Source organism: Protopterus annectens, chromosome 7.part0, assembly GCF_019279795.1.
Source record: "Protopterus annectens isolate FY-2018-M chromosome 7.part0, PAN1.0, whole genome shotgun sequence".
Lineage (NCBI taxonomy): Eukaryota > Metazoa > Chordata > Ceratodontiformes > Protopteridae > Protopterus > Protopterus annectens.
Genome location: NC_056739.1, coordinates 344524146 through 344537613, shown reverse-complemented (window position 1 = coordinate 344537613; position 13468 = coordinate 344524146). Strand labels below are relative to the sequence as shown.

The 13468-nt window shown below is 42.7% G+C and overlaps 1 protein-coding gene across 1 annotated transcript in view; it reads right to left on the bottom strand.

The window, feature by feature from the left end:
• Positions 1-13145, bottom strand: part of LOC122805811 (endonuclease domain-containing 1 protein-like) — a 146880-nt gene extending 133735 nt beyond the window's left edge. Inside the window, exon 1 of the mRNA XM_044076072.1 lies at positions 12802-13145. Within this exon, the coding sequence (XP_043932007.1) occupies positions 12802-13101 (300 nt within the window). The 5' untranslated portion in view covers positions 13102-13145. The remainder of the gene's footprint in view (positions 1-12801) is intronic.
• Between the last annotated feature and the right edge of the window lie 323 nt (positions 13146-13468).

The following is a 13468-nucleotide window of genomic DNA, read 5'->3' as shown; positions in this document are numbered from 1 at the left end:
GAACATGAATGTGTCGTATACAGATGTACACATCATTGTCAATGTATGGCACCTACTGCTGAACACAAAATGTTTATTTATTTACTTATTTATCTTACATTTGTTTACCGGGAAAGTCTGACTGGACACAGGTCCATTTTCAGTGGAGGCCCAGAGAGAAAAGCTCCACATTACAATAGATTACATGAGAGTAAAATGAAGTAGAACATACATACATATGGCATATATACACAACAGGACAACATGCTGGTGATTCACAAACATACATATAGCATATATACACACAACAGGACATCATGTTAGTGATTAACATTTATTTATTTATTTATTTATTTTACATTTGTTGACCGGGATAGTCCGACTGGATATATGTCCATTTTCAGCGGAGTCCCGGGGAGAAAAGCTCCGACAGGGTTAACAATGACAGATAGTTACAAAGACATATAGACAATTTACATAGTTTACAATGAAAAAAATTTACAATAGCAAATACAATTGGTTACAGTTCATTATATTCAAGATAATTAGCAACTAGTAGAGTAGGACAAAAAATGGCCTAGTCTTTAGCTAATATTTGTTATTCTAGATTGATTTTATAGGCTGAATTGCTCATAGGACTGTTGTGTTTTGGAGAGAGTAGAGTTATTTTAGGAGTTAGTCTGGGTTTGTGCAAGAACAAAGCCGGTGTGATTTATGGTGGATTTTTAGCTCTTTTTTGACGGTAGACAATCAGAGCTACATTTTTTTTCTTTTGCAGTTTTACGTTTTGTAAGGTAAATGTATACGGGTTTGGAAGCTTTCAGGGGAGAAACTGCTTATACATAGCTGTACCCTGACAAATCCTCTTGGCATGGATTAGCCTGGTGACTGGCATAAGCATAGCCAGTTACTTAGATAGTGGGTTTTCAGGAGTTTTTTGAATTGACTAAAGGAAGTGGTAGAAGTTATTTAGCTTAGTAGTGTGTTCCAGGTTTTGGCAATGGTGTTGGCAAAGAAGGACTTACCACACATTGTCAATGAAAAAATGTTGTGTATAAATCCACCTGTTTGCTTTGTTTCTTCTTATATGATAATGTGCATACTAGCCCTGTCTCCTGATTCACTTTAACTAAGTCTGGCTTTGATCATGTCAAAAATATAGATTGACATTCAGCATGTATTCTTTTTTTCTGTTTTTATCAGTCCATTACTTGTTTTCCTACCTCTCCCAAACACATGCCAACCCAGTTTTTGTGTATACACTACTTTTGTAACTGATGCATCCCATGTTGTTTTTGTCATGTTTGTCATCTTTCATGTGTGTTCCCTGCTCTCTAGAGTATCTATCCTTTGTTTATTTCTGGACCTTCCTGGATCACGTTCTTTGAAAATGGGGACTTACCCAGTGTTCCAACCCCTAGAAATGTCTTTCCAACATTCCCATCCATCATATCAGAAACCTTCCTTGCACCTTCTGGAACTTTTTCCTTCTTATACTGGAGTACTTACATGTACCTCCTTCATCACTGTCCTGTCTTTCATAGTTAAAGTAATCTATGCACCTTGCTGTAATAGACCCACACATTGTATATGGCAACAGACCATCGTGTTTTAATCTCCTATCCAGTGTTTTAATCTTTACCTGTTATGTGACAATCTGGATATCCACATAACGTGTACATTTTCATAAATACCTAGAACTGTGCACAAATGCTGTGAACATCTATGTACTTTACCATTCCACTGCTTTATTTTACTACTGAATTTCTAAAGAATCAGTTTTCCTTGACATCTGCTCTGTTCATTGCAAGCTGTGGATGTTTTTTATTTGCATTTTGTGTATTTTAGAATTGAAGTACTGCAATCCCTTCCTTATTTGTGGTGCATCACAGAACATAATTCCATTGCACAACCTACTTTCAAATATTTAAGAAGCATAACACAAATACATAGTTTAAAAAGAGATAAAAAATATATTCCAAAGTTGCATTCGAAATGCTTTTACTAAAAATATGTAAACAAAATGTAAACATGATCAAAAGCTAACATAAGACATGACACTTAAGGATAAATAAAAGATTTACATGAATGCTTTTGTGGCTTTGCTATTCAGAAGTATTTCCAATATCCTAGCTTCTAACAGTTCAGCACTGAAAAGTATGAATCAAATTCTCTTGCATTCTCTTGCTGATAAGGAAACTATTGTGAATATATGGAGTGCACAGCTACAGACTGTACTAGAATACTGTGCAGAATGGCTGATGTTCATCCAGAATCATATTTTTATTAGGTAATGCACCAGTTAGCATTGTCGCCTCACAGCAAGAGGTTCTCTGGCCAGCAGTGTTCCTCTAGCAGCAGAGACCAGAAAAGACTACCTTTCCAGATTTTAAGTATTTTTCTTGGCTTTTTTCGACTTTTTGTGCCTTTCGACTACTGTTTCTGCTTGTTTTATCAAAGTTTGCACTGTTTTTACTGTGTTTATAAGCTAAAACTGTTTACTGCACTTGCTAGTTTAAGTTTTGCCTAAAAGTTAAACTACAGGCTAATACACTCAAGTGTACTAGCTTTTGATAGCATTTAGTTGAAAATCATAGCATTTATTGTGTTTTCTGCTTTTCTGTAAAAACTTGAAACAAACAAAAAATATCCTTGTTTTCCATACTTTCCTAACTAGTGTTCCAGAGACCAGATTTTGCTGATCCCTGGGCTTTGTCTTGGTTCCTGTGTTTCTCCATTTTCCTTGTTTGGTCAGGGGGAAGTTTCTTTACTCACCAGTGAGAGTGGGGAGTACTGAGCTGCCTGTTTGTCCTTAGAGGAGTGGTTTAAGGCAGTAACTTGTAGTCTATTGGCCATTTTGGGTCATTTCCTGTCTTTTCCAGCCCCCTGCTATAAAGCACATTTTGGCGGGCTTTTCCAGCTATTGAGAACTCAGCACAGCTCCTCGTGGTGGCCAGCAGTGTTCCTCTAGCAGCAGAGACCAGAAAAGACTACCTTTCCAGATTTTAAGTATTTTTCTTGGCTTTTTTCGACTTTTTGTGCCTTTCGACTACTGTTTCTGCTTGTTTTATCAAAGTTTGCACTGTTTTTACTGTGTTTATAAGCTAAAACTGTTTACTGCACTTGCTAGTTTAAGTTTTGCCTAAAAGTTAAACTACAGGCTAATACACTCAAGTGTACTAGCTTTTGATAGCATTTAGTCGAAAATCATAGCATTTATTGTGTTTTCTGCTTTTCTGTAAAAAAACTTGAAAAAAACAAAACAAAAAATATCCTTGTTTTCCATACTTTCCTAACTAGTGTTCCAGAGACCAGATTTTGCTGATCCCTGGGCTTTGTCTTGGTTCCTGTGTTTCTCCATTTTCCTTGTTTGGTCAGGGGGAAGTTTCTTTACTCACCAGTGAGAGTGGGGAGTACTGAGCTGCCTGTTTGTCCTTAGAGGAGTGGTTTAAGGCAGTAACTTGTAGTCTATTGGCCATTTTGGGTCATTTCCTGTCTTTTCCAGCCCCTGCTATAAAAGCGCTTTAGCGCGATTTAGCGTGATTTAGCGCAGAGTTGCCACTGTTGCACACTAGGGCAGCGCCGGTTAAGCAGGTTTAAACTATTCGGGCTACCTAAAGTCCACTCTTCAAATTTTCCCTTAAAACTACCTTCCTCGAACTATACTACTGATCTAATCAGCGTATCCTATAACTAAAAAGATCATCTCTACTTGACTCCAAGTAGACTATTCTCTATCTGTTAAACCTAGCACTTGCTCCTACAGTACTTATTACCTTGATACGGCACTCTTGTCATAGATAGTACCCCAAAAAGGCAAACCCCCATTTCTCGGTCACCCAAGTCCCCCGGAATCTCTTTTAAAGTTTTTTTGTCTATTCCTTCTAGCATGTCGAGGGATCAGTTGCTAGTGTCCTCTCCTGCTCAGCTGGTGAACCTGGGAATATTGAGGCAATGTTACAATTGCCTCATGTACACAGACAACCCTCTCCTCCTCCCACAAAACACAAATACATGCGAGAGATGCAACTATACGGCCAAACTGGAGGCTGAGCTCTCTCAACATAGGACTGGCAAGACCAGTCAGGAGGAGAAGGTTACCACACACACTATAGACCCAGTCTCACATAGTACCATCACAACCTCAAATCATACACATAAACACACAAAGACATACTCGGAGGCTCTGATCAAAAATCTACCAAAACAGCAGAGGCCACCAAAGCAGACACCCAAACAACCACCACCTCAGAACACAACACCTGCAACACATAGACCTCACAGTCAGAGTGTCAAACAGTCACAGCCCTTAAGGCCAAACACACTAGTCATTGGTGACTCCATAGTCAGACACACTGACGTCCCGCTCACCAGACTGAGTAAGGAGAAGGTCACAGTAAGCTGCCTGTCGGGCGCTAGAATCCGCCACATAACGCAAGCACTCAGGTCTCTCAACAGCAGGTACAAATACGACTCAGTCATTGTCCACGCTGGTGTAAATGACCTGAGACGTACCTCCTTGGACTACATGAAAAGAGACATTGAGGAGCTCTCTGATTATGTAGCCCAGGCAGGTATGACCCTGACCTTGAGCAGTATCCTACCTTCACCAAGAATGATGCCACAATACAGAGATAAGATGATCAGCTTTAACAATTGGCTTAAACTCTGGTGTCATTCAAAGGGGATCCAATGTCTGTCTGCCTGGGATGACATGCTGGACAAGCCACGCTGCTTCGCAGGGATGGCTTGCACCTGTCACCCTGGGATTCGGATATTGGCAAAGGCTCTTGCCACCCCATAGTGCCTTTTTAGGCAAGGCTCAAATTCTAAACCTACCACCCTAGAACACAAAAAGGAAAAACTAAGGGTAATGCTGCTCAATGCCAGAAGTCTAAATCTCAAAATGCACGCACTTGAGGCCCTTCTCAGTATGGAGAACATCGATGTCTGTGCTGTGACAGAAACCTGGTTCAAGGCTCCTGTGAGCACCCCAGCACTATCAGGTTTTACCTCATATCATGCGTTCAGGCCCCAAAATCCGGACAATACCAAAAAAGGAGGGGGGGTATCCATATTCATCAAGGACACCCACACCTCAAGACTGGTGGCAACGCACGATGCATCGGAGACCATCCAGGTGCAATTACCCATAGGCAAGACTGCGCTGCAAATTGTAGCATGTTACAGGCCACCCTCACAAACTCAGGAACCTCACATGGCCTTCCTGAAAACACTAGAGGGGATAAATGTATCACCAAACACCATCATACTAGGTGACTTCAATTACCCTAATATAGACTGGGAACACTACTCAAGCCCAAACACCCTAGCCCAAAAGTTCCTGGAATTCATAAACTCAAATGCCATGGAACAACTAGTCACCATCCCCACAAGAGGAGAAAACATACTTGATCTCATCATCACGAACATGGGAGCACAATGTTCAACACCGAAGTATAGCCCTCACTGCTGAGATCAGATCACAAACTAATCTCGCTGGAGGTCCTCATCCCACCCCCACCTGAAATAAAAAAGACCACAGTAAAGAACTTCTCCGAAGCCCACTTCACACTTCTAAAGACTAGTGTGGTCTCCTTTAAGGCCCCGAGCCGGGGAAAACAGTACTCAAGCCGCTGAATCACTTACAAATGCCTTCTACCAGCACCTGCAGGACTGCATGGACAAGGCAATCCCAAGCAAAACAAAGACTCTTTGTACCAAAGGCAAGCGTCCAGTCTGGTGGACCCCAGCCATAAACAAACTCTACAACAAAAGGAGGAAGCTACTACAAGATAGAGCAAAATCCTTAAAAGGTAAGACACCCTTGATCACTATAAGTAAAAAACTAAGAGCTCTCATAAAATTATCCAAAGCAAATTTTGAGAGAAAAATAGCTAAAGACTCAAAAGACAATCATAAGGCCTTCTTTAGCTATGTTAGAAACCTGGGAGGAAACTCCCAGATATGCTCAGAACTAGTTCAAAATGATGTGAAGATTACTGATCCTACAGACATTGCCAACATACTGGCTGACAGGTTCAGTGCAAACTCCCCTCCCCAAAAGGAGAGATATCTATACCAAACGATTGCAGCCCCCAAACATCTCTAACGCCCAAGTGAGAACTGCTCTCTCCAAAGCAAAAACACAGCATCCATGGGACCTGATGGTGTCCCCGGCTGTGTGCTCCACGAACTCAACAAGGAATTAAACCCACAGCTAGGACAGCTGTTTAATCATAGTCTTACCTCTGGATACGCACCCAGGAGTGGCGCACTGCAACTGTGGTCCCACTTCACAAAGGCGGTGCCTCCACTGACCCTGGAAATTACCGCCCATTAGCTTGACAAGCCTTATCTGCAAAGCCATGGAGAGGATCATAATGGACCTCATAAACAAAGACATAGGAATTTGCAGACTTTGGATCCAACCCAGTTTGGCTTTGTCAAAGGCAGATCATGCCTTTTAAACTTGGCTGACTTTTTGAAACAGTCACCAAAGCCATTGATGAGGAAAGGCAGTCCATACAGCCTACCTCGATCTGGCGAAGGCCTTCGATACAATACCCCACTCGGGTATCATTGAAAAACTCATCAGCTTAAATGTTAACCCATACATCACAAGATGGGTTGCAAACTGGCTGAGTGACAGAACCCACAGGGTCAGAGTTGCTGGCACCATGTCAGACTCAAAGCCTGTCACAAGTGGTGTCCCACAGGGCTCAGTCCTGGGCCCACTCTTGTTTGGCATCTACTTTTCCAGTAGAAGCAAACACAGGAGGGTTATGGCTGACAAAGTTTGCAGATGACTGCAAACTGGGCCATAGTAGAAAACACATCTGACAGAGATAAACTTCAGAAGGGTCTAACAGAAACGGATAACTGGTGCCAGAGCCATGGCCTAAAGTTAAATGCCAAAAATGCATAGTCATACCCTTCGGGAAAAACAAGGTTACCCTAGCTACCAAATAGGTGGCAATCCACTGAGCACAGAAGAAGTTATCAGGGACCTGGGGACCCAGGTTGATAGTAGTCTGTCATTCGACACCCATGTAGCTAAAGTAGTTAGGAAGACCTTCTACATTGCCCACCTTATCATGAAGGGATTCTCATCTAGATCAAGGGAGGTCATAGTCTCCCTATACTCATCACTCATCAGACCAATGATTGAGTACAATGCCCCATTCGGAATGTATCTGACCCGGCACTTGCAGCAGCTGGAGAGGCCACAAAAGTTCCTCACCAAAAGGATAAAGGGTCTCAAAAATCTGTCCTATGCTGCCCGACTGAAAGAACTCCAGCTCTATTCAGTCGCACCTTGCTCAGAGGTGACCTTTGCCTAACATACAAGGCCATGTCAAACCCAGATTTGACGAATATGCTTCACCTCAAAAAATTTAGATCCGTCAGAACCACAAGGGCGGGAGACTTAAACCTCGACACGGCTATTAATAGGACGTGCTGGAGGGATAGATTCATCACCCAAAGACTCCCTATGCTGTGGAACAAAATCCCGGTATATGTGAGGCAGAGCACCTCGCTGGCCTTGTTCAAGAGAAATCTTGACCAATGGATGGGAGATCGCAGATATACCCCAGGGATTACCTCAGTGTCACTGCTCGACAGAGGCACAGCAAAATAATGGGTATAGTTCCCCATACTAAAGGGGTGGCGTAAGCCACAAAACGATGGGCTAGGCTTGTAGATGCCCTCGGGCAGATAGCCTAGTATGAACCTATGAACCTATGAACCTATGAACCTATGATTCTTGGGTGGGGTGCCTTCTGCATGTCCTCCCTAAGTCCATGTGGGTTTCCTACGGCTGCTCCAGTTTCTCCCCAAATTGCAAAGACATGCAAGGTGGATTGGATATTCTAAATTGGCCAAGCTGTGAGTGTGTGTGTGCTCATAGGTTCATAGGTTCATAGGTTTATACTAGGCTATCTGCCCTAAGGCATTTATAAGCCTCCCTTATATGAAAAAATACTGTGCCCATTAGTTTGTTGTGCCTCTGTTCAGGAGTGACCCACAGATGATTCGATCTCCCATCCACAGGTCTAGATTTCTCTTGAACAGAGTCAGCGAGTGCTCTGTCTCACATGGACGGATTTTTTTTTTACAGCATAGGATAGGTGAGTGATAACATCCTCCCCTCCAGCACGCCCTTATATCAAGGTTTAAGTTGCTTGCTCTAGTGGTTTTGGTGGATTTGGATTTTTGAGGTGGAGCATGTCCATTAATTCGGGTTGGACATGGCCTTGTATGTCAGGCACATGTCACCTCTGAGCAGACGGTATGACTGAATAGGGCGGGAGTTTCTTCAATCGGGCAGCATAGGACAGTTTTGGGGGCCCCTTTACCCTTTGGGGGGGAAACTTTGGGGGTCTCCCAATTTGCTGCAGATGTCGGGTGAGACACCCCCCGAATGGGGCTTTGTACCCATCATTGGTCTGATAAGTGAAGAGTACAGGGGAACAATGACCTCACTTGATCTGGATGTGAATCCCTTCATGATCAGGTGGGCAATGTAGAAGGTCTTTCTAACCACTTTAGCAATGTGAGTGTCAAAAGAAAGGCCACTGTCAACCTGGGTCCCCAGGTCCCTGATAACCTCTTCTGTGCTTAGTGGATTGCCACCTATATGGTAGCTTGGGGTTACCTTGTTTTCCCGGGGGGTATGACTTACATTTTTGGCGCTTAACTTCAGGCCATGGCTCTGGCACCAGCTATCTGTTTCCTGGAGTCCCTTCTGAAGGATATCGTTTGCAGTCATCTGCAAACTTTGTCAGCCAAAGTCCTCCCATGTTGGCCTGTACTTCTGAAAAGTAGATGCCAAACAATAGGGGGCCAAGGACGACTGTGGGACACCACTGGGTTCTGTCCTACCCATCTTGTGACATATGGGTTTACATTTAAGTTGGTAGTTTTTTTCAATACCAAGGTCAAGGTAGGCTGTATGGACTGCCTTTCCTCATCAATGGCCTTGGTGACTATTTCAAGAAGCTCCACCAAAGTTCAAAAGGCATGATCTTCCCTTGACAAAGCCCAATGTCTGCAAGTCCCCTATATCTTTGTTTATGAGCTCCATTATGATCCTCTCCATAGCTTTGCAGACTAGACTTGTTAAGCTTATGGGGCTAATTTACCAGTCCGCCGTGAGGCGCCACCTTTGTGTGTGGGGACACCACAGTTGCACGCCACACACATTGGGCACACGTCCCCAAGGCTGAGATTAAACAGCTGCTTTATGTGGGGTGTTACTTCCTCATTTCGCCAATGTAGCACACAGCCGGGGACACCATCCGTCCCATTGATGCTGTGTTTTTAGCTTTAGAGAGAGCAGCTTTCACCCGATTTGAGAGATGTCCGGGAGGCTACACTCGGCTGGGATAGTTATCCTCTTAGGGGAGAGGGGTGAAGTTTGCACTGAACCTGTCTGCCAGTATGTTGGCAATTTCTGTGGGTTCAGTGATTTTTGTATCATTTTGGACTAATTCTGAGCATATCTGTGAGTTTCCACCCAGGTTCCTAACATAGCTGAAAAAGGCCTTATGATTGTCCTTTGAATCCATGGCAATTTTTCTCTCAAAATTGGCCTTAGTTGATTTTATGAGTGCTCGTATTTTTTACTAATAATGATCAGGGTGACTTCCTTTATGGATTTTGTTCTATCATGTAATAGCCTCCGCCTCTTATTGTAAACATTGTTAATGGCTGGGGTCCACCAGACTGGACGCCTGGACCTTGTGGAAAGAGTCTTGGTTTTATTTGGGATTGCCTGATCCATGCAGTCCTGGAGGTGTTCATAGAAGGCATTTGTAAGGCAGCTTGGGTTGTGGTTTCCTCTGACTCAGGGGCCTTGAAGGATACCACACCAGTCTTGAGTAGTGTGAAGTTTGCTTTAGAGAAGTTCTTCACTATGGTCTTTTTGTTTGGGGTGGGGCGGGGATTTCCAGTGAGATTAGTTTATGATCAGATCTCACCAATGAGGGATATACTCCGGTGTGGATTTTGTCCCCATGTTTGTGACAATGAGATCTAGTATATTTTCTCCTCTCGTGGGAACAGTGACTAGCTGTTCCATGGCATTTGAATTTATGAACTCCAGGAACCGTTGGGCTAGAAATAGGGCTTGAGTAATGTTCCCAGTCTATATTCGGTAGTTGAAGTCACCCAATATGATGGTGTTTGGAGATACATTTATACCCTCCAGTGTCTTCAGGAAGGCTGTGTGGGGTTCCTGAGTTTGAGAGGGTGGCCTGTAGCATGCTACAATTTGTAGAGCAGTTTTGCCTATTGTTAGTTGCACCTGGATGGTTTCAGCTTCATCATGCTGTTGCCCAACCTGGAGGTGTGGTATCCTTTATGAATATGGATACACCCTCCTTTTGTGGAGTGGTCCGGGTTTGGGGCCGGAACGCCTGATATGACGTAAAACCTAATACTGCCGGGTGCTCTCAGGAGCCTTGAACCAGGTTTCAGTTACAGCACAGACATCGATGTTCTCCATACTGAGAAGGGCCTCGAAAAGGCATTTTGAGATTTAGACTTCTGGCATTGAGCAGCATTACCAATTTCTTCCCATTTTTGTTTTCTAGGGTGGTAGGTTTAGAATTTGAGCCTTGCCTAAAAAGGCACTATGGGGTGGCAAGAGCCTTAGCCAATATCCGAATCCCAGGGTGACAGGTGGCATGTCATCCCAGGCAGACAGACACTGGATCCCCTTTGAATGACACCAGACATTAAGCCAATTGTTAAAGCTGATCATCTTGTCTCTATATTGTGGCATCATTCTTGGTGAAGGAAGGATACTGCTCAGGGTCAGGGTCATACCTGCCTGGGCTACATAATGTCTCTTTCATGCAGTCCAGGAGGTATCGCCTCAGGTCGCTCACACCAGCATGGACAATGACTGTGTCATATTTGTACTTGCTGTGGAGTGACCGAAAGCTTTGTGTGTGGGCGGATTCTAGCCGCTCGGCGGCTTACTGTGACCCTCTCCTTGTTCAGCCTGGTGAGTGGCAGTGTGTCTGACTATGGAGTCACCTATGACAAGTATGTTTGGTGTTGTATTTGGCCTTAAGGGCTGTGACTGCTTTGCACACTGCTTTTGTGGTTTATGTGTTGCTTGTGTGTCTTGAGGTAGCAGTTGTTTGGGTGTCTGCTTTGGAGGCCTCTGCTGTTTAGGTAAATTTTACTCAGAGCCTCCGAGTATGTCTTTGTGTGTTTATGTGTTTGATTCAGTGGAGTGGTAGCATTATGTGAGGCTGGTTTTGTGGTGTGTGTAGTTGCCTTCTCCTCCTGTCTGGTCTTGCCAGTCCTGAGTTGAGAGAGCTCAGCCTCCAGTTTGGCTAAATAGCTGCATCTCTTATTTGTGTTATGTGGGAGGAGGAGAGGGTTGTTCGTGTACATGGGGCAGTTATGACACTTCCTCAAGTTTCGTGCATTCACCAGCTGGACCGGAGAGGAGATTGACAACTGACCTTTGGACATGCTAGAATAATATTGGGAAATCCTTAATTGAAAACAAGGGCCAGTGGGGAGTGAGGGTGTAGTGCTTTTAATTTTTAGTGCTGACTTATATAATTGCTTTAGTGAGCAAGTGCCAGGTAACTTGAGTGCAATGTGATACAAGTAACTAAATGCAAAAACGACAAACAGTAACTTTCTTTCAAGTGAAAAAAGGAAATAAGTACAGTAAGCAATGTGCGAGTGTGTGGTACACCCTCCGGGGAGGATTGGGTGCCAGGTTAGCAACCTGACCCAGTAAAACCCTAACCAATACTGCAACAAATGGCACAAACAGGAGAAAGATAATTTACAGTGTTCAGTGAACAGTATCAGAAACTAGAAATACTAGGATTATTGTACAAATTCATCTTGTCTTTGGTTCTCAGAAAGGGACACATGGGTACAGGGAATCTGGAGTTGATAGCAAGATTACTAAGGATGTTACTGCAATACTTTTGTCTCTTACTGGATTGTCATAAAGATGAAAGTATTTATCTGCTACCTACCATGATAATACATGAGTTACAAAAAAGTGTCATTGGTTTATTGTGCTTCTGAATATTCATGGAAACGATAACCCTCCCTTTTTAGTGGTATGGATGTTATTTATATATATATATATATATATATATATATATATATATATATATATATTCATTTTTCATATATCTAGTGGCATGCACAGCCATTTAATCATTCCAGAAAATATCTTGTGTGTTGCCCTGACAGAAGCAATCTACTCAAGCTGTACACTAGAAAATTAATCTAGGGGTGCCACCTTTTCAAATGCCCAAATTGGGACATTTTTTGTAGAAATGTCAAATTTTGCAGTACAAAACACCCACAGCCTATGCAAATGACATAACTTCACTTTTTTGCCAAAATAAAAGTTTATTTGTGTAGTGTTTAATTTGCGCATGCTATTTCTTATAGCATTTAGGTGTTTCAAATACAAAATAACTGATTTATGCGACTATTAAAGAAAACGTACGATATATATTTTTAGTCTTAACATCACAGGACATTTGCCATTTTTTTTCATCAGGACACAATTGCCCAAAGAGTACTGCCCTCAGAAAGAAAGACAGGTGGTAACCCTAAACTAATCGGGAATGCGATCTTATCAAAATTGCTGTATTTCTGGCACTTTTGACCTCAGAATTGTCAAAGCACTTCAACGTTGGTTACTGTCTCAGTATACTCTCAGTAACCTGTGTCCTGTGACTATATACTAGTGGAAAATACAGTATATATTAACAATCCCATGTGCATACTTTTTAAGTGAGAACGTTGCAGACTGAATTGCCTTACCTGGGGCTCTATAAACCATTCGCTTCTTCTGCAACCACCAAAATTGCGCTGAAACACATAAGCAGAATACAGAGGAATGCGCAGCTTTCGGTCATACATTGTAGCAAAATTATATTGGTTGTTGTAGCGCTGGCAAATTCTTGCTGAATGGTAAGACACGATACCTGAAGGTTCCTTACTTTTAAAGAAAAAGTCTCTACATTTACCAAAATTGCTGCCTCTCATCACCTCTCCTTTCCCAGGATTAGGAAAGAAGAAACACGCCCAACACACTCTTAGCAGAAGACTTGAGAAGTACATTTTCTAAAGCAGAGTGTAACTAATATGCTTTTTATATTATGCTAAACGATCTTGGCTGAAAGGGCATTGCTATGTCTCAGCTCACGTCACGAACCAGAAAAAGGGGCGGGGCTGACTATGTGCGGCTGATTCAACCGTTCTAAAGGCTCCGGTTTGTTCTGTCCCATACGAAAAGGTAATTTGGTGCATTATATTTATCGATCTTTTTTCTAAATAAAATATGAAATGGAGGAACTAGCATGGCTTTATAGCCTTAGCCGTACCTCTCAACCTCTTGGAGCAAGAAATCTGGACAAAGCCATAAATAAAAGTGGGACAAAACCCCCAAAATAAGGAACTTTTTTAAAATATTGCTCTTACAAACTTA